Genomic DNA, 21,977 nt, shown 5'->3' on the forward strand with positions numbered 1-21,977 from the left:
CTTGCTAGAACACTTGCACCTGCTTTGCAAGATAGAATGGAATGGAATGGAATGGAATGGAATGGAATGGAATGGAATGGAATGGAATAGAATAGAATAGAATAGAATAGAATAGAATTAACCAGATTGGAAAAGACCTTTGAGATCATCAAGTCCAACCTATTGATGCAACATTATCTAATCAACTAAACCATGGCACCAAGCACCCCATCCAGTCTCTTCCTAAACACCTCCAGTGATGGAGACTCCACCACCTCCCTGGGCAGCCCATTCCAATGGCCAATCACTCTTTCTATGAAGAATGTCTTCCTAACCTAAACCTCCCCTTGGTGCAACTTGAGACTGTGTCCTCTTGTTCTGGTGCTGGTTGCCTGGGAGAAGAGACCAACCCCCACCTGGCTACAGCCTCCCTTCAGGTAGTTGTAGAGAGCAGTAATGTCTCCCCTGATCCTCCTCTTCTGCAGGGTAAGCAACCCCAGCTCCCTCAGCCTCTCCTCACAGGACTTGTTCTCCAAACCCCTCCCCAGCTTTGTTGCCCTTCTCTGGACACGTTCCAGCAAGTCAACATCTTTCCTAAACTGACAGGCCCAGAACTGGGTGTTCACACAAGGTGTGGCATAACCAGTGCTGAGTACAGGGGCAGATACATCAGAGATGTCCCAGACTAAAAGGAATCTTTATTCCCGCCATGCCTTTATTATGGTTTCTATCCTGTTGGTCCCTAGAAGCTGTGTCCCTGTATCTATCTCCTGTTTTGCAAATGCACAAGTTCCTGCTGCTGAGAACACAAAAGTATAACTCTCTTATTTACACAAATAGGAGTGTCTGAGTCATTAAGGCTTGGAAATCATTAACACTTTGGGGTCTTCATCATTCTGTTTGCTTTTACTCAACTTATTTTCACCTCCTGTTTTCCTAATGCCATCCTCCCAAGTGGGCATTTGCTAGTGTCATCAATCTTCCTTCACTGGAAATGTTATTTAGTGACATGATACCCTGAAACATAAATAGGTTATTGTTATGAAGTCCTTACAGTTCATTAATAAAATCACCATATTTAGGTCAATCTATGAACCTGACCTGTCTCAGCAATGTAACTAATTGCCTTAATGATTGTTAGAGGGGAGGACAACCAGTTAAGGCTGGGCTTGTGACCAGCGCTAAGTGAGAGGGCAGAGCTCAGTGGCATATCAGGCCTCAGCCTGGAACAGATCCAGCACCAGCTCTTATTCTTTACTCAGGCGAGGACATTGGTAACGTGTGCATGACACTTAGAAGCTTCTCACAGCTGCCTGTATCTTCATCTATGAATTGAGTCATTGTCAGTAGAGAAAATACAAGAACAACACAATGAAATTTTCCTGGGCTTCTGAAATGCTTTCTTTGGAAAAACATCAGTAAGCATCTCTCATGGCGCCCTCGGGTGCGGAGTCTTTGGCAAATTCATTACACCCTTCCAGCAACTGCCATTGGAATCTGTGTGTCGGTTATGGCAGATAACATTGTGGCTGAACCTCTTCTTTCACCATGCAACTGCCTCTGGTTTTCAGGGGATTTGATTCTGCTCTGTTTTCAAAAATAATCCTGCAGCACAGCTGTTGAAATCCTTGTTATTCACACACACATGTGTGTGTCCTCCTGGCTCTGTTTATAGAATGTTACTGGGGAATCAATGTTGTCATAAAAAGTTTTAATCAAAAATGTGCTCAGGAGGCAAACACTCCTCTCAAGCTACTGCCCTTGTATGTGCAAGGAAAGCAATAATGGGGCTACCTTGGATTAACTAGCTGGATATCCAGTAGCAGTATAGATGCAGCAGCACAGCTAGGTAATGCATCCCAAACATCCAGGCTACACACTTTATAAACACTCAATGTATCTGTCTAGTTAAAGTCAAGTTGTATTACAACTGTAATGAATCAATAATTTAAGTCTGAGTCTTTGAACCCTCCTATTTACATTTATTAATATGATCATGTGTTCATAGTAATGTTACACTATGGACCAGCAGTGAACTTCATAGAGAGGACCAAATAAATTAAGGTATACAGTGGTTTAGTTGGGCTAAAACTGCGTTTGCATAATCTCATGGGTTTTCTGTGCCCCATATGAAGTAATTGGGTTAGTTCAATAGTTTCAGCTCAAAAGGGGCCTGCACCATAAAGATCCTGACTGATGTTTCCTTCTTGTAGCAGGAACCTTAGACACAGAAATCCAACAGCTCCAGGGAGCAGAGCTGAGCCCAGCTGTGTCAGCTGGAAAACTCAGCAGGCAAAAGTTTCCATTGACTCTACTGCATATAATTCCCTGTGTTTAAATAGGAAAGGAATATCTATCTCCAGGATTGCTAGATTACTCATTTCTACAGGTACTAAAGTAAGTCTAAGATGTGGATTAGAAGGGGATTAATATAATAAGAAATAAAAATGGCAGTTTTGTCATGTAAATTCAGTGGAACATTTCAATGCAATACTTGCCTTCTGGCTTGATTTTTAGTGGCTGGAAATGTATTGGTTCATTGTGATTAATAACTGGTAGTATTGCCTCCTGCATCTTATAAAGTTCAGGTTCTTTCTCTTTTCGTTGTGTAACTAATAGCAGTACATTCACAATGCTAATTTTCAGAGGCTTTTGCCATGAAAGAGAATTTTGGCAAGCCAAATCACAGTATTTTCCCCTCTATTTCAAACATCTATCCAGATACTCCTTAAAGTGTACTAAAATACTTTTAATAGCAGATGCTTACATTACTATGATCAAGACTGAATAACATTTAACCTTTGTCTGTGTTACTGGAATGATAATGAATTCTTCAGTAATTTTCTATCTCATAATTCCTCCTCCTCTTCAGAGAGGGCAAAATGCTTGCATTGTGGTAATAGCATACGTGGATATAGTGACAAATGTAGGTGATGCAGGACTGAAACTAAAGAGCGTACATCATTGGGGTGCTTTATGTAAGCATTCTAAATTATTTTTGGAGAGAGGCTGAGGGGAAAAACACATGTCTGTAGAAGTTTCCTGTAATGCAAGGACAAAGAACAACTTCGCCCCCTTCCACCTGAGGTGACCAGTCAGTATGCATATAAATGCCATCCTTAACTTTCAGACCTTCAAAAGGTCTGACTCTGGAAAATTAATCCAGACCAGAAATCCTTTCATACCAATTGTTTTGACAACCTCCTGCAGACATTCATTCCCCCGGTGGAACAAGAAGACATTCATAGAAGCTTTCTTCTTTTTGTTCTTAACCTCAGTGAGCACTGTCTTGTTCTCACATGGTAATGCAAAAGAAAAAAACCCTGCACCTAAGCACTTTTCCTTTACAAACTCTGTTGTCTGATAGTAAATTCCTTTTTAACACTTCTAAACTGCAGACTAAAGATTTCCACTTTACAAAAATCAGCTTCTTGTTATCACTAGTAATTTTTATTGCCCTAGGAGTTGTGCAATTTTTTACTCTCTTCTGGAGCAGGGGGGATTTAAAAACATAATTTAAGTACAATTGGATATTGTTTTGCTCCTGAAGAAAAAAATGTTTGGGTTATTGTAATCAAGTTTTCATGATCTGTGATGTATTGTTCCAGATTAACCCACACTTTTCAAAGGACACTAAGGTGTACTGCAAGTACACAAAGTACATTCACTTTTCAATCTCTTTCAACAGATACTTTCCATGGGAATGATGACTGAATACTACCACTACTTTTTTACAACATTGGTAAGGAACTTTAAGGATCTGGGAGTGAATATTCATTGTTGTGGAAGAGACAAGTGAAAATTTCCACTTTTTCTAGGAGATGGTTGTAGCCATTTTTCAGGGAAAACCCTGAGGAATGAGTACTAACATTCTTTAGTAATGTCAGGATTCACAATTTGGTGTGGAATCTGTTTTTCAGTATCTGTGGGTCTGGCTAACACTACAATAAAATGGTAATTTGCTGCACTATTGTGTTTAGGGAGGAACCATTGATACAGGTGGATCAAAGTGAAACAGAATAATGCTTTGCAATGGAGCAAAGATTAAGCACATCAGGCCATGCACATTCATCACTAAAATGTTTCATTTACTTATTAAAACATGAAATCACATAAAATCAGTTGGGAAATTTTATAGTACAGTACATTTTTCCCCTACATTTTAACTGAAGTGCTATATTCAAATGTAACCCAATCCATGGTTAAGGTCCATTTGTATTATAGACTAGAAAGACAGGGAAGCACCAATACTGCTAGGAAGTCCCAGAGGGATGGATTGTATCACATGCCTCATCTTATTCTTTATTTCCATTCCCATATAAAATATTATGTGAAAGTGAAATATAATTTTGAATCCAATAGTCAATTTGTTAGTCTAAAAAGACTCTCTAGCTGTTTGGAGCTTGAAGTTGTAGCTTGAAATAGCTCTCTGAGGTTATTTTAACCTCAAGAAAAGATGACAAAAAGAAAAAAAATCCTAATTTAGGATTTACTGTGAAATTTACAGTTAGGATTTAGGTATAACTGTGTGACTTACTGTTTTATATAAGAAACAGTGCAATAAACAATCTAACATAAAATGGTAAACAGCATCACGAATATGCATGAGATATTGTAGAGCACATACTAGAAAAAGTAGTAAGCAATGCTGGTGCTATCTTGGCATTGTGTTATTGTAAATATTGCTATTTTGACGGTTACTGTGGCATTAAACCATAACCTATCCATTTGTCATCTTATGAGCCTGCTGTGATCAGCAAAAAGTTGGTTTAAAAAACAGCCTTCAGGCTATGAGAAGCAGTCATCTTATTTCCACTGCCCGATAAATACAGCTCTGGAGTGTGCCACACAATTATATCACTTAGAATACCCAGTATTTTCCTACCCTGTAAACACTGAGTGCTGAAGTGCATGGACTTACTGTGCACTAGCTTGACAAGTCCATTACACTTCCTGGTAGCAAGTCACCTGAAGGAGAAAAATGGGATTTGTGAGTAGTAAAAGTGTGTTGCTCTTGACATCTCTTGGAATTTTCCATCTTTGAGGTGAGAAATAAGCTTGACATTGGCCAGCTAATTCCTCATGTTGGCTTATCAGAGCTGTAAAACTTTTAGAGGACTGCTATAAATTAAAATTAGACACTGCTGTGCACATTGGTTGCAAAATAGTGGTGTTGTGGGAAACTGATTTTTATGTTCCAAAAAGCAGATATGTGGTTTGTCATAAATTTCACACAGCTTTGTGTTATTAAGACTTATAACTGAAGCAGTCACAACTAGGCTTTGAGGGCAAAGCAGAGCGTTCACAGGGAAAAACCCAACGTTTGAGATTGGGATTGAAAATTAAATACAACTTTGGCCTAATTGTACCTTCTAAACATTTCACTTTAAAAATACTAAATGTGGGTTTGTTTGCTTTCTTTCATGGTGATTTAGGATCTATTTGCATTAGACCTGGAACCCTACAGATACAGCGGAGTAAATATGACAGGGTTCCGCCTGCTCAACATCGAAAACCCTCAAGTTTCATCGGTCATTGAGAAATGGTCAATGGAGCGTCTGCAGGCACCACCAAAACCAGAGACTGGCCTCCTCGATGGCATGATGACAGTAAGTGAGTGGGGTTACAAGGGTGATACAGGGGTGTCTACTGTGCACTTCACAAGGCCGTTTGTGCAGGTGTGAACTGATTCCATTACGGCTTTGTTTCACTATGCAAATGCTGAAGCAACCTCTGTAAACCAGACTTCCTTTTACCTGCTTTTACACAGAGGTGTATTTGCCCTGAGAACCAATATTTGTACTCATCTGTGTGGCAAACCATTCCTGGGCAGCTCTAGAGATGAGTGACAATTCTTTGCCATAGTGCTGTCCAGCTAACATCATTCATCTTATTATTGTCACTTCTCTAATAATATTCTACATGGAGTGAAGAACATAACAGGAAATAAAAACTTTCAGAGCAAGTATGCAATTTATAACCTGCAGGGAAAGATATTGTGCATGTGGGCAGGTAATAGCATTTTTAAATTGGAAAAGTGCCCTTTCTCTTCATTTCCATCATCTACAGCATCCCTGGCTTTTAAGATATAATTTAAAGATAAATGAAAGGTATCATCAAGCCAGGAAATTAGGATTTCCTCCCTAGCACTCCCCCAAGAAGTAAAGGATAGGAACAATTGCATGGACAGTGTGACTCTGCTCAGTTTCTCAGAGTGAAGGGTTGCCATCTTTTTGCAATATAAGATAATGTATCTGATGTACTGAGTAGAGTTCTAAGTGATATGGGATAGACTTCATTGCAGATGATTGCAGGGAAAAATTTGAAACAACCTAATGTCTTGAAGAGAAATGCATTACGTGTGCTGTCTCTAGCATTTCCAAAACACATTGCTTATTTGGACAGCACCGTCGTGCTCGCTCACACAAAGGCAGGGGAGAAACTTCTGATGTGAATGCACGAGACCTGCAAGGGTCTTGTGTTCACAGGTAGGTAGTCACATGTATTCACCTAACTGTAAAAACTAAGAAAAACAAAGTTCTTGCTAGAGTTTTATCTTCTCCTTCTCCACATCTCTGTAATCATTTAGTACCCTTGATGCTCTGAAACAGCATGAGCACCAAAGAAAGCATCTTCCTACTTGGTTATGATCATTTAAATATTTAGAGCCAGTTCTACTTATTCAGTTTGATGGAGAGTTGCAATACTGCTATATTTCATTTGGCAGTAAGACTATGAGAAGCTGCATAGTTTGAGGAGATCAAGATTACATGTCCTATTGTTAACTCAGGATTTCTCCCTTCTGGTTCACACTGTATTTTTTGCCCTGATGTCAGCTTGTGGGAAGCCATCAGGGCATGACCAGGATAGTTTGGAGCTCATGTCCCACTTTATGCCCAAATTGCACACAGAGGCATAATTGTTTTAACCAGATCTTTGGGTTCCTTTGCAATAATTTAAGTACAATGTGAAAATTAAAAAAATGAGCACAAGACTGAAACAGCCAAGTCTGGCAAAGCTGACAGTGTACAAATGCTGTGAGATACACCATTTTTTTCAAGTAAAAGCATCAATGGTCTGAGGTAGGTAGGTATCCTGTCTGGTGCACAGGCAGACTGAGACTGTGGTGCTCAAGTAACATTCAATCCTGAGTACACATGTCCTCAGACTAATGTAAAAACTGATCTGAAGTCCACTGACATTGATGGAAATGTTCCCATTGATTTTGAGGCATTTTGGATCAGACCTTTAGCTTCTGGGTCTGCTTGGAATGAGTATCTGGTTTAAGTTACTCGACACTGACAACATCTGTTGCTGTTTCCTTCTGCTTGCCTCACCATTTATAATGTTTTCAGTTTGCTCTGATTGTGGGGGCATTGTTTGGGGAAGATCCTGACTGATGTCTCAGGAGTGATTCCTTAACTATGGTATATTAGGGTTAGTTGATAAATTCAGATGACATTTGATTGCCAGCAAAAGCCTCCAATGCTGATAAGGCTGATGCTGCTGTAATTTACATAGGTAAATAAAACAGAGAAAGAATCAAATCTATTCTTTTCCCAAAGGAATTGCATGGGAAAGGAATAAAAAGTGGATTAATTTTGCAGTTCACATAGATGAGTCCAGTTTCTCATCTGCAGAGTTAGTACTTTTTTATAAAAACCTCTTTCTTAATAATTCAGTAAGTTTAGAAGAAAGGTAAGAACTTCATTTTTACAGCACCCTGTTTTTAAGTGACTCTTCCCACTTCACATGTGAGAACACCAAAGAAGAATGAAGGTGAAGGAAAGACTTTCCTAAAACTTTCCAATGATAAAGGGTGATCAGGTGTGTGATCTCAGTTTGTGGCTTACTGGGAGTGTTTTTCATATGTCACATATTTATGCCAAAAGGCAAGATCCTTGAGGGACGTAGACACTTAGAGGCAGAAGATACCTGGTTTGGTGGGATATCCACCAGGTGCCCCATGGGATTGATTTTCCTGGAGAGCAGGTCTTGCCTCTGAAAAGAGCAGCAATGGGGAGCTAGTATGACTCCACACAAGCAGCCATCCACTATGCCATTCTGGGCAGACACTGGCTTGGGCACCTGAATGGTGCTTTTGAATGACACACCTTGAAGAGCTGAGAGTCTTTGGCAAATCCCATGAGAAAGCCACAGAAGACAGGATACTGAAATGTGTTTGGCCCTAAGGGATACCTGAAGGATGAGACTTTGGCTGCTGTATCAACTTCTCTCTATGCCATGGAGTTAATGTGCTTCCTGCACTGGATTTACTTACCTCTCTCTTTCTGTAGCTACCCATTGTGGTTTTCTACCCAATGGTCCCCTGCAAGTACTCTGAAATTAATATAAACTGGGGGGGAAAAAGGATTTTTTCTGCACCTCAGGTTTCCATGGAGATCTGAGTAGTGGCCTTTTCCTTAACAGGAGTTCAAGGAAATGGTTCTTGGTAAAGAAAAACAGATACAGGGCATAAAGTTGTACACTGAAGAAAGCCTTTCTGTTTTTTCATGCAGACTGAAGCAGCTCTGATGTATGATGCTGTTTACATGGTAGCAGTGGCCTCTCAGCGTGCCTCCCAAATGACTGTCAGCTCCCTGCAGTGCCACAGACACAAGCCGTGGCGTTTTGGACCCAGATTCATGAATCTGATAAAAGAGGCAAGTGTAAACCATCTGCTTATGGTCATCATAGCCCTTCCTTTTACTTTTTTTTTCTTTACCACATTGGCTTGTGTTATCGCTCTTTGCTTTTTGTCATATGCTGTGCTCTGCTGTCTGGTGCTCAGCTACCCAATGCTTCCTCAATTTCCTAACAGAGAAATGTTGATTTACAGATACAGGGCTGTGTCCTGCATTTTGGCAGAGACTGTAGATGTGATAAAATCTCAGACTAACACCACATGAGGCTGTCCATATTTTTTGCTCAGTTAATGTTATGGTTATGTTACTATGTTATTATGTGTGCCTATAATTTCTAAAGAGATGTGATAACTGAAAGCAGCCATTCTAGAAATTGAAAGAAAAGCATTTGTAGCTCTGTCTTTGTTTCTCCACTTAATTCCAACTGTTTCACAGATTGTTTGAGCATTGATCATTATCCAGAAAATGTTTCAGCCAGTATTTATAAAGAAGTAAATTGCTTCATGAAGTCATGCACTATCTCATAAGAATACATCACTGAGCCAGCCTGATCCACAGATTTTCTAATACACATTTTATCTGAAATGCCTTCAGTCTTCCAAAAGTTCAGGTTTTAAGAATTTCAATACTTTTCCTGTAGGGAATCATGTGGAAATGAAAAATTGACTATTATGTGGAGTTTCCAATGTATATTTCATCTTTTCCCCCAGTTCTTGTCCATGATAATGTGATTCCTATCAAAGCCACATTCATTAGCACTTGGGTAGGTGGAAAAGGACCCTGTAGGCTGAAGTATAAGGTAAGTGGTTGCAGCGCATTGTGACATACACCTGAATCCTGAAATATAGTAGGAGCAAACTGAAAGACAAGACATGTGGTGATTACAGAATGTGTGGAAGAGCTGTCATCACCCTCTCCAGTCCCAGGCAATTTTTTTTTAGAATTGCCATAGGCAATATACAACATGGTGATTCACCTCCACAGAAAGCCTTGAAAATGACTGAAACAGTACCCTCCACATAGAGTGCTTTATGAATTTTAAGTTTTCCTTGTAAGCTTCTCTCTTTGAAAGTACAAAGAAAAGACAAGAGTTACCCCAGTATGCATGGTTCTGACTAAAGAATTATAAGAAAGCTTTGAGATACCTTCCTTACTTCAACACCATCATAGGAACACCTAGAGATCAGGGAATTGGCACTGGGAATTATTTCACACTGACATCAGCCATGCAGCATCCAACTCACCCTCTGGGAAGGAAGTGGGAAGATTGTAGCAGAAACAGTAGATGACAGGGGAGAATTGTCTCAGAAGCATGTGAAATAAGGATGAACTTCTCACTCCCTCCCTTCTGGTTCGATCTGAGTGGGAACCTTTGTTCTTCTACTTGTCAACCTAAAACTAAACGAAGTAATGTTGCTACTCATGCAGTTTCTGGTGCATATTCAAAAATTATTACAATGAAATTGAAAGCTAACAAAAGACTTTTTATGAGGGAATATATCTGCATAATTCTACAGTGACCACCTACTTATTTTGGGTTTTGCTAAGTATACAGCATAAGGGTCCTGAACCCTAAGCCAGAAGAAGTACTTTGAGCTAGAGCACCAGACATACCTCAGCAGATACAATTCAAAGCTCAAACAGTTATACAGTTCCAATTTATCATGTGGATCTATCTTCTTTTTCATGGAGTGAGGTATGTGAGCTAATTACTGATCATTTTGCAGATAGTATCTTTCATGGTCAGTGAAACATTTGTTTAAATACTCCTAGAATCTTATCTTCCCATTTCTGTTGTAGCCAAAACAAACCCAATGATAGTTAAAAGCAGAGTATAAGATTTAATAAGACAGTGCTGCATTTCCCATAAAGGCTATAACAGGTATTGGAAGCTATATACCAAATACTTTTGGACCTCTCTGTTTGAACCAAATCAATGTTAGGATCTGGTTTGCTCAACTAGGATAAATAACTTTATAATTAGTAATCAAGTGAATAGACATGGAGAAGAAAAGACAAGCAGAATGATAGTTTGGGCCCACATAAATACAATTCAATTTTGCTATTTTGTGATATGCTACTGATGATCTGTGAAGGCATTTTAAAGTCTGGTCTGAAGACAAATATTCTGCAGCCTTTCAGACAAAAAGGTTTTCTGCAATGAATTCTGCAGGTGTCAGAGCTTAGCAAGTACTTTAATGTCTCCATGGTGGGTTTTGCATTTCATTTTAGTGGTGATAAGAACTGCATTCATCTCATTTTCTGTGGGCTAATTCTATAAAATACCAGGTTGATGGTAATAGTCTCTTACTTGCATAGCTGCTCATAGGCTGTTTCTCTATTGACTCTCAGCATATATCAAATTAATTTTATTCAGCCTGTGAACATCCTGCTGGGAAGTCAAGTTTCAAGACATATCTGATCCTTAGGTACACATGAATTAGCTTCTTCCTGAAAGCAACATCCTAAGGCAAAACACTTTGTTTTGATTCATGCTGATCTGAGTGCATATGCATTGAAGTCCATTTCTGAGATAGCTAGTTTAATGTGAGAATACTCTTCTCTTGACCTTAGAAATTCAGGTAAGTGAATCAGGTAACAACAGTAACAGATCCACTCTTTTCCTTAGTGACCAAGACTTGTAATGCCACCAAAACTCTAAGAGAAAAAGACTAGCAAAAAATGTCCAAGGCTACATAATAATCAGTTGCAGTCACAGCAAAGAGTAATCTTCTACACTCTAGAGATTTCATGAGCTAATGCTGATTGTAGGAGCACTTGGAAATTTATAGAGAAAGGTCCCAGTCCTGAAGACAGCTTGGAGGTCAGGGAGGGCATCGCTAATTTCTGCAAAGGAGGATATTACATAAAATGCACTGTCTGAGATCAAGGCTGTTCTACAACAGTTCATTAAGATCTTTTTAATGAAAAGTAAATCCTTGTCAGAAGCTTTTGTCTCTCAATGACCTAATGTCATTCATATCTAAATGATATTTTAATCTTTAAGTCCTTATGGAAACATTTGCAGGGAGTACATCTTACCCACGCCCAGAAAGAAAAAGGATGCTGTTTTATCTCTTCAGAGAGGGAATAGAGAGAGAAAGGATGATTCCAATTTCCTAAAAAGAAAATGGGTGCACATTTGAAACAGGTGTTTATAACTGAATAATCAATTCCCTGGTCACAGTATCACAGTATTGCCAAGGTTGGAAGAGACCTCGAGGATCATTGAGTCCAACCTGTCACCACAGACCTCATGACTAGACCATGGCACCAAGCGTCATGTCCAATATCCTCTTGAAGACCCCGAGGGATGGTGACTCCACCACCTCCCTGGGCAGCCCATTCCAATGACTAATGACTCTCTCAGTGAAGAACTTTCTCCTCACCTCGAGCCTAAACTTCCCCTGGTGCAGCTTGAGACTGTGTCCTTTTGTTCTGGTGCTGGTTGCCTGGGAGAAGAGACCAACCCCTTCCTGGCTACAGCCACCCTACAGGTAGTAGTAGAGGGCAATGAGGTCACCCCTGAGCCTTCTCTTATCCAGGCTAAACAATCCCAGCTCCCTCAGCCTCTCCTCATAGGGCTTGTTCTGGACATGTTCAAGAGTCTCAATGTCCTTCTTAAATTGGACACAGGACTCAAGGTGTGGCCTAACCAGTGCAGTGTACAGGGGCAGAATGACCTCCCCGCTCCTGCTGGCCATACTGTTCCTGATACAGGCCAGGATGCCATTGGCCTTCTTGGCTGCCTGGGCACACTGCTGGCTCATTTTCAGCCTACTGTCAACTAGTATCCCCAGGTCCCTTTCTGCCTGGCCACTCTCCAGCCACTCTGACCCCAGCCTGTAGCATTGCATGGGGCTCTTGTGGCCAATGTGCAGAACCTGGCACTTGGATGTGTTAAATCTCATGCCTTTGGACTCTGCCCATCTGCCCAGTCCCTCTGAAGAGCTCTCCTACCCTCTAACAGACCAACACCTGCACTCAGCTTGGTGTCATCTGCAAATTTACTGATGATGGACTCAATGCCCTCATCCAGATCATCAATAAAGATATTAAAGAGCATGGTAAAATGAAGTAGTCTGCTTAAATACTCACATAATTTTTCATTGCTAAAGATTTTAAATTATAAAATAATTTAGCTTATTTGTATACAGGAAGAGTACTTGAAACCGTGATGGTAATTCAGAGTATGGTGCTCTGTTCTGGTTAAATTTGCTATTGATGCTTTTATGTCATGTTTCTTCTTTACAAAAAGAAAAGGGGGGAAAAAAACAAACAAACTTTTATCCTATATACTGAGGAACATAATTCCTTGAAGTTTTTCTTCCAAACTGTTATGGTCTGAGGCTTGACACCCTTAAGAAGCATAGAGTTCCTTAAGGTCCTCCGGAGGGACTAGATGGACCCCAGGAAATTGTAACTTGTTATCACATCCCATAATTCTGCAGTGTCTATATAAACTGGCTGCAGAGTCAGTTTCTTCCCTTTTTTTGCTCCCTCTCTGCTCTGGGGAACATGTTCAGGAGGCAATCTTTTTGTGCAGCAGGTTTGAGGCCTGGCTTAGCCTTAGCTAATCTGCCAAGTCTGGCTTGGTGTGGGGGGCCAGGGAGGTATGGAGGGGCATTTGAGGTCTGAAGTTTTGACCTGGTTTGGAGGAAGATGGTGGAAAGCTTTGGCCTAAGGAGATTTTTTGGAGAACAATGACTGAGCTGTACTATGGATTTTGTGTATTTTATATGCTTTGCACTGTAGTATGCAGTTATGAATAGCATTTCCATTTAAACTTTCCATTCTAACCAATCCTGTGTGGAGTGTTTTCTTTAACTCCTTTGAAACGGTTAAAGAGCTCTGTCTTGCTCCTTAAACCCGAGACACAATCTCAAGGCATTTAAGCAAATGACAGTAGAGAAAGAGGCTTCTCCATCAGCATAATTAGAAAGAACGAGAAACAGTGAAGCATTTCAATTTCCAGTCACCACAGAAAATGCTGGGAAGACCTGCACTGCAGGAAAAAACCTCTTGACTGTCCTCTGAGATGAACCACTTCTTCACATAGACTAATGACCATAGAAAGCAACAAGATGGGCAGTCTTGGTCATATAGGGACTGCAACTGTATATCTTTCAGGCCTCTGAATAGAGTAGAATAGAATAGAATAGAATAGAATAGAATAGAATAGAATAGAATAGAATAGAATAGAATAGAATAGAATAGAATAGAATAGACCAGGTTGGAAGAGACCTTCGAGATCATCATGTCCAACCTATCATTCAACACTACCCAATCAACTAAACCATACAACCAAGCATCCTGTCAAGCCTCGCCCTGAACACCCCCAGCGACGGCGACATCACCACCTCCTCAGGCAGCCCATTCCAGTGGGCAATCACTCTCTCTGTGTAAAACTTCCTCCTAACCTCCAGCCTAAACCTCCCCTGACACAGCCTGAGACTATGTCCTCTTGTTCTGGTACTGGTTGCCTGGGAGAAGAGACCAACCTCTGCCTCACTACAACCTCCCTTCAGGTAGTTGTAGAGAGCAGTAAGGTCACCCCTGAGTCTCCTCCTCTCCAGGCTAAGCAACCCCAGCTCCCTCAGTCTCTCCTCATAGGGCTTGTGCTCCAAGCCCCTCACCAACCTTGTTGCCCTTCTCTGGACATGCTCCAGCAAGTCAACATCCTTCCTAAACTGAGGGGCCCAGAACTGACTCAACTTATTTGTAATGATTCCTCTGAGTGAAGATGATTCGATGTGTTCCTCACTTGCTAGCCCATACTTGCCTCCAAAACCATCTGCGTGTCTACTTCATCTGTGCTGAGAGTGCAGAAATTATTTAGAGACTCCTGTCTGTCCTGAGGTATCTGCTATGTATATGCTTATTCCCGACCTGGAAGTCAGGGGTAGAAAGTAAGGAGTAGATTTATCTGTTTTTCCTACATTTTTAGTGCTGTTTTGCAGCTCTCAGATATTGGGGGCTTCCATCACTGAACTGTTGGACTCATCACTTTAGGTGGATGGCAAGTACCTACTCTCATTCTGATTCATCAGTGTAGATGAGATCCTGACAGTTTGTTCCTCTCTTGGCATGGAGGAAGCAAGCAACCATCTTCAGGACTCTTGGATTTCCTGTGAAGCTCTGGTGTGGGGAACAGGAGAGAGAATCGAGGAGTTGACAATGACATGACCACATCCAGACTGACTTTGTCCAAATTTGATGAGCTGACTAACATTTTGAAAAAGGGACAGGAGTGTGCAAAGTCTTGGTTAACTGGTATCATCCTGAGATTACAGGTTGTAATTTTCAGGGGATTCTTGATAATAACTAACTAAATCTAAAACAAACACAGAACATTATTGGAAGAAGGAACAGAAGTCTTTTCATTACAGGAAAAGTATGACTTTAAAATAAGACAGACGGGAAAGCAATCTGTCTGGAGAGATATTAATTATTATTGGTTTTGTTAAAATTGGCCTCATCTCTAAACAAACAAGCACAAATAGTCTTGTAACTGAACAGAACATTTTGTTTGTTTCTTTCTTTCATGGTCTTTTGTTACTACCAAGGTCAACATGTAAGAGTATTTTCATGAGGCTAAAAATTTGCGGTGTGGAATGAAGGAAACACTGTAGCAGTGCAAGACTCTGGATGTTGGAAGACCCAAAAATTCACCATGCCTCCAATTGGCTGAGGAAGGATCTGTGCGTTAGTCACCCAGTCCTACTGCCACATAGAAATGTCTGTGCACTTAACTGGGGAAAGGTGACAATATTTCAGCTCCACAACATAAAACACCGTCTCTTCTGCTGCATCTTGTCATTGCGTTTTAGTGGTGATTCATTCAGAGCATCTATAGATACTGACTGCAGTTATTCTCTAGGCTGTGATACTGCAATATTTAGTTAACTGAAAGAAAACCAGAGTGGATTATCTCCCTTCTGAGGAAAGGCTGGGGTAGCTGGGTCTCTTTAGCTTGGAGGAGACTGAGCTGTGATCTCTTTAGTGTTTATTAATAGGTAAAGGGAGAGTGCCAGGAGGAGGGACCCAAACTCTTCTCATTGATGTCCAATGATAGGACAAGGGGTAATGGGTGCAAGCTGGAGCATAGGAGGTTCCATGTAAACATAAGGAAAAACTTTTTCACCATGAGGGTGACAGAACACTGGAACAGGCTGCCCAGAGAGGTTGTGGAGTCTCCTTCTCTGGAGATATTAAAAAATGCCCTGGATGCATTCTTGTGTGATCCGGCATAGGCGATCCTGCTCTGGCAGGGGCTTGGACTAGATGATATTTCAGGGTCTCTTCTGACTCCTAAAATGAGAAAGAATTACTATAAAGTGATTTTCTCTGAATGTATGGAGAGTGTTTTGGTATTTGCTACATGAAACCGTTTTCCAGAATGTATTTAATATGTCATGGCCTACTCAACATGCTCATCATTTACCCCACACTGATATTTCTATTTAAGTACAGTACATTGTGTAAACTGGGTGATACTTGATTGTACAGGAAAAGCTCCCGTGAGTCCTAGTCACATCACTATTCAGCTATTCACTGTGTACAGTCTTTGCTCCAATGAGTTTATAAAATAACTGCTAAATGCAGATGATTTAGGTTTTGGAGCAGTGTAATTTTTTTGAAACAATCTGTTCTTCAACCACCTCCTACTCACTCATTCACAGACTTGCTAGCTCTTGGGTCCCATTATCTCAAATAGAAATGACATAATGTTTTACACCACACAAAGTCCCCACAGGATCCTTGTCATCCTTGGTGTTCAGTGGGCTGATGTCACTTTAATAGAACAACAGCCCAGTTTGGGAGGACATTTCCCACTCAAAATGATGGGGTAGGGGGTGGGGCATGTCAGAGTTTTGGCTTTGGCTCCTGATTCTGCCATGGACTCTGTGCAGCCATGTTTAAATCACTTCAGGACAGGTCCAAAAGCTGTGCTGCAGTTACCTGATAAGACAAAACTCGTCACTGCTTGATAGGCACTTTCAACATGCTGACGTGATCAGGCTCTTCACCATCTATGCTAGTACCTAACACATCACTCTAAATCAAAAACAACAGAACCTAAAATCTAGGTAAAGATGTCATGCAGCTGGAAATAATTTGATTCTCCTCTGTGAAAGATGGGTTATGGCTTTTGTCTAGTTAGTGTATTTAATCTGTTAGCTGTGTGGAAGAGAATTTCTTTACTTACTGTCTTGGGTATACAAGCATTATCTATTAAATGGAATTTCAGTCCCCTTAACACAGTAAAGTTACAGTTTCCAAGTTCATAGTTAACAGCAATCCCACTCAGAAGCTTCAGGGACAGTCATGTTTGTAAGCGGTAGGATAGACTCTGCTCTTGCTAGGAAGAATAATTGACCTTCCCTTTTGATTCTTAACACCTACTCTCATCTCTGATATTGATATAAAGCAATCTGGTAGGTGTCAACTTTAAAGGAGCTCAAAGGTTTTTCAAACATATGCTCTGAAGTGAATCCACCAAACTCATCATCCTTAAGTATTCAGGGCTCATTTGTCAAAATTGTCACACCAAGAACCTTTCATATGACTACCCCTGAATATCATTAATCTCAACCACTCTGCTCTAGAAATTAATAGCTTTGAGCTGCTCACAGAACAGTCTATGAAATTCCCCTTCTCTCTTTACCCACCATCTCTCTCTCTTATTTCAAGGCAGGCATGTGCTCACTCTTACAGCAGTTGTCTAAATCCCTTCCTAAGAACAAGACCCTCCCACATTACTCTCTTCCATTTCAGTGCTGCTTAGTAAAAGCCCAGGACTGTCGCAGGCCTGGAGCTCTTCTGAGTAAAGTGACTATGAAGTATCATGATTTTCAGTGGGGTAGATAAAACCTTGTAATGGTGAATACTGAAAGCTGAATTTATTTTTATTACATCTGTCATGCGACATTTGGATCTGGATAATGGAAAAGTCATACTTTAACTCATTTTATTCCATAATCCTTGAGGATCTCTTTTAATAAGAGGATTAATTGCAAGAGCCAGTAAGTTCATGTGAGGTTCAGAGCACATTATGAGTTCCTCTGTAACTAGAGGCAGTATCATTATCACTTAAATCTATCAACTGCCTCTGCAAGTCTAATAAAGTAGAAGCTTTCTCTTCCAAAGGGAAAGAAAACCAAAGAAAAATTACAGTAAACTTCTTCTTGATCATTATAATTTTCATTAGTATATAGTGGTATTGTTATTTATAGTGTTGGAAGATTTTGTTGTAGAGAAGTAATCTGTAGCATTCTGAGCATGTGGCCAGAGAAGGTTTAGTCAAGTCTATGTTTTATACATTTTTCAGATACCTAATTTTGTCAAGGAGCTAAAGTTTGCTGTTATTGACTCTAGGTTGTTAACGTTTAACTGAAGATGTTATAGTGAGATGGTAGCTAAAGGAAATTATGATATCAAGTCTCTCTCCAGCACCAGACTCTTTTAATTTCAAATTGCTCATTTCAGTATCTACAAAAGTAGCTGTACCCTATTGAGGCCATACCAGAAAGCTGAATATTGATCCAATCAATACATTATATGTGCTGTGCATTATGATTTCTTGATCTACATACATCCTGTTAATACAAATCTGGAAATGTAACTGAATTCTGGTAGAGACAAAAGAAAAATAATATGAAATGTGCCTATTGTATTACTTTAATGTGTCTGGTAGGAGCTGAACTAATTGATCCTGTGATTCAACTGTTGATTGGCTTTGGGTGAAACTAAGATTGTTACAGTAATTGATTCAAGATGATGAAGTGGAAATTGATCTAAGGACCCTATGATGGTGGTGTGAATTGATAGGAAGCTTCTGGAGTATTTGCTCTTAGAAGTTGAGTCAGCTTCATTTTCCAGTTATAATTTTCCATCTATATACTTATGTGGAAACCAATATTGTAACTAAAATATTTAATTCCAGATTTCAGTTTGTGGTTTACTCACAATATTTTTTTTTAAGTAGTAAAAATAGTTTTAATTAGCTTGGTTTGAGTACTTTTGGTACATAGTAGCCTTCAGAGATGACTGAAGACTTACCTGTAATGTATTCTGTCTAGTACCTTTTCAATGTTTAGTAAAAAAGGGTCTAAGTAGCTGCTTGTAAGGTTTACATCTCAGCTTCGTGTTGAGACCAGCATATTAGGTTAATTTCCCATTTTATTTCATAAACAGAGGAAAGTATTCAAGTGTTTACGACTTAGAAACAGGAATTATAATTATCTGATAAAATACAGGACTGAAGAATGTGAGATGTTATTTTGAACCTCAAATGAACACTGCATTGCCCTACTGATACAAACCAAACTCCCTGAAGAACAGCAGTTCCTCATGGTTCTGTTGTCAGAGGCAGCCTGCATAAATGAGATCCAAAACAAACAAGGGATATTACAAACAGATGTCACTGAAAATCACGTTTTTTAATTAAGCTGCAAGCTCTACTTAAGAGTGTGCAAACAAAAATTACAATCTCTTCCTAAGAGTGCCCTCGGTTCCTTTAATATGAAAGCAAGGACAGAGTGCAAAAAAAGCAATTTCTTTTGATAAATTACATGATTAGGTTCTGGTTCAACTTTTATTATATCCTATAATATTTAACATGAGTGTCACTAGAAGCTTTAAAATTGTTATAAATCTTGTGTATAAAAGCATGAAGTCTTTTTGCTGTGTTAAACAGTCTTGTGGTTTCAGATTATTCAGAAAGTTCTGTTTCGCTTCTGTTTGTTAATTACATTTGAGAACTGTGCAACTGCCGCCTATTCTGTTTGCCTGATCGTGGTGCCTAATGGGCACTTCCATCTTGATTTGCCTGACAGGCTTCTAAAAGTAGTGGTATGCAGCTATGATTTCAGAGCAATGATATATTTCACTGTCTTTGCACACAGCAGGCAGTTGTGCATTAGGACTTGAATCACATTAAAAGCTTGAAAGATTCACCGTAGACTTCAGAAGGCCTTGGACTGACCATAGCTTCCTAGCTTATGGGTCCCTTCATTTCATAAGAAACCTTTTTGTTTATGACCAGGAAAGAAACATCACCTGTCTGTCTAAACATGCTGCATACAGAGGCACCATAATTACCTCGAAGTCAGAAATAAAAATTAGCTTACTGGACTCAAACCCAAATGTTTTATTTTTATTTACAATAAATAAAGTCAGAAATTAAATTTAGAATTCAACTAGTATTTGAAGCAGGTGCCTCACAATCAGGGTATGAAAAACTCTTTCAGCATTTTACATTCAACTCCACTGAAAAACTTCCTGATTCATGTTTATAATTTAAGCCCTGTTTGGCTCATCATTTGATGGTCTAAGGCTAGATGCCCTTCTCTGCTACCTTCAAATTTAAGCATACACTTAGGCAGCTTTTCCTTCCATTTTTTTCCTATGTGGGAGTAGAAGCACCAATGCCTATTTTCAAAGGTGAGCTAGCATTTGAACATATAAATCTTCTTCTACAAGAATGGAGTTGTAAGGTCCTGGTACCATTTCCAAAACCAATATTTGTTTCCTTTATTCAAGATCACATCACGTTAGCAGAGAAGCTGAGCATCTGATGTGTAATCAATAAATGTGAGCATTTCACACAGGCAAATTGCCCTCTGAGGAGGAATTGATCTCTAAAGATCATATTTCAAAAAATTTTCCATCTTTGTGAATAAGTATTGGGAGTCATGTCAGAGTAATAAGAAGAGGCTAGAGAAGAGATGAAAAGCATTCGTACATGTCTCCTCCTGCTATCTTAACTGTATCAGCATAAAACCCCACAAGTGTTAAAGTGTTTATAGGGGAAATTTTCCTATGATCGTATGTTTCATCACCAAGATGGAAAGTCTCTTAGCAAGTTACTTACATTTGTGATTTTCCAGTCTTAGTTTATTTAAGCATGCTTCAAAATCCTGCTATATTGACACAAAATTATCGATGCACCAGGTTTGCCTGAAATACGCAGCAATAACACCCCAGAATCTGAGTTCAAATCCTGCAGAATCAGAGCTAGAGTTTAGATTTACCAGGAAGGGAAGTTAATATTCTCTAAGTCTGCTGATTTTTAATGCAGCTTTCCTTAGGTCATTTATCTGCGACAAATCAAATGAAGCAAATAGGAATGCACAGTAGAAAAGCTTGTAATTTAAGAATTATGTGGCTGACACACGTGAAAAGAACTATGCCACTATTTATCATCAGCTTTTCGTGTGTCTTTCAAGAATTTAATCTAATGTGGGAGCTTCCAAAAATAGAAAATAAAAATCATCTCCAGTTTGAAAGCCATCAAATACATGCCTTTGTAGATAAGCTTCAGCTTTGGGGGAAAAATGGGGCCTGTGTGAGAGACAGATAGATCTCATTTGAAAGAAAGTGAGTTTGCTGGGGAATTTATAAGGTACAGAAGACTAAAATTGTGGGAAAAGGACATTTATCCTACCATACTGAAGAAGTATTCCCCAGCACAGGGAATCATGATAGCTGTATAGAGTGGTGTACAAAGTCCAGCACTTTCAGTTACTCCTGACATTAATGTTTGAACCAAGGATAAATGTGATTTCACTTTGTTGTGATAGAGCACTAAAATACCGCCAGGACAAGACCTAGTCATACGCAGCTCATATACTGTATTTCAAATCTGTTTGTATGACTTGCATGTACATGAATTTTTCCTGAAGAATGTTTTTAGAGCTGTGATCATCATACTGTTAACATCTGTGAGCACAGACAGTGGCACTTCAGATGCATCTCATTTGCTTACTTCTGAACTTGTATTTACTTCCTTGGGGAGACAGAGTAGGGATTAGTGAAACCACTCAGCACATTCCAGGACATTAGTAGTCCAATGCAGGTGGCAATTATTTAACCATAAACTGTCCAAGAAATGAAGCAAGAAAGACAAAAGTCCTTCTTTCCTTTGCATCTTCCTAGAAAAAGCTGGATTTCTGGGCCATAGAATAGAATAGAATAGAATAGAATAGAATAGAATAGAATAGAATAGAATAGAATAGAATAGAATAGAATAGAATTAACCAGGTTGGAAAATACCTTTGAGATCATTGAGTCCAACCTATCATCCAACACTATCTAGTCAACTAAACCATGGCACCGAGCACCCCATCCAGTCTCTTCCTAAACACCTCCAGTGATGGTGACTCCACCACCTCCCTGGGCAGCCCATTCCAATGGCCAATCACTCTTTCTATGAAGAACTTCTTCCTAACATCCAGCCTAAACCTCCCCTGGTGCAGCTTGAGACTGTGTCCTCTTGTTCTGGTGCTGGCCACCCGGGAGAAGAGACCAACCCCCACTACTGTACAAGACTAGGGAATGCACAACTGAAAT

General features: G+C 39.7%; 1 protein-coding gene across 5 annotated transcripts in view; it reads left to right on the top strand.

Moving 5' to 3' along the window:
* The window catches only part of GRIK1 (glutamate ionotropic receptor kainate type subunit 1), a 166,668-nt gene that overhangs the window by 108,673 nt on the left and 36,018 nt on the right, over nt 1-21,977 (top strand). For all 5 annotated transcript variants that reach the window (XR_008462499.1, XR_008462498.1, XM_054166089.1 and 2 more), the window contains exons 5-7: nt 3,668-3,721; nt 5,415-5,588; nt 8,499-8,642. Coding sequence is in view for 3 of the 5 variants with exons in the window: in XM_054166089.1 (XP_054022064.1) it covers nt 3,668-3,721; nt 5,415-5,588; nt 8,499-8,642 (372 nt within the window). In the remaining 2 variants the exon portion in view is untranslated. The remainder of the gene's footprint in view (nt 1-3,667; nt 3,722-5,414; nt 5,589-8,498; nt 8,643-21,977) is intronic.

The sequence above is a fragment of the Dryobates pubescens genome, chromosome 12 (assembly GCF_014839835.1).
Source record: "Dryobates pubescens isolate bDryPub1 chromosome 12, bDryPub1.pri, whole genome shotgun sequence".
NCBI classification, from domain to species: Eukaryota; Metazoa; Chordata; class Aves; order Piciformes; family Picidae; genus Dryobates; species Dryobates pubescens.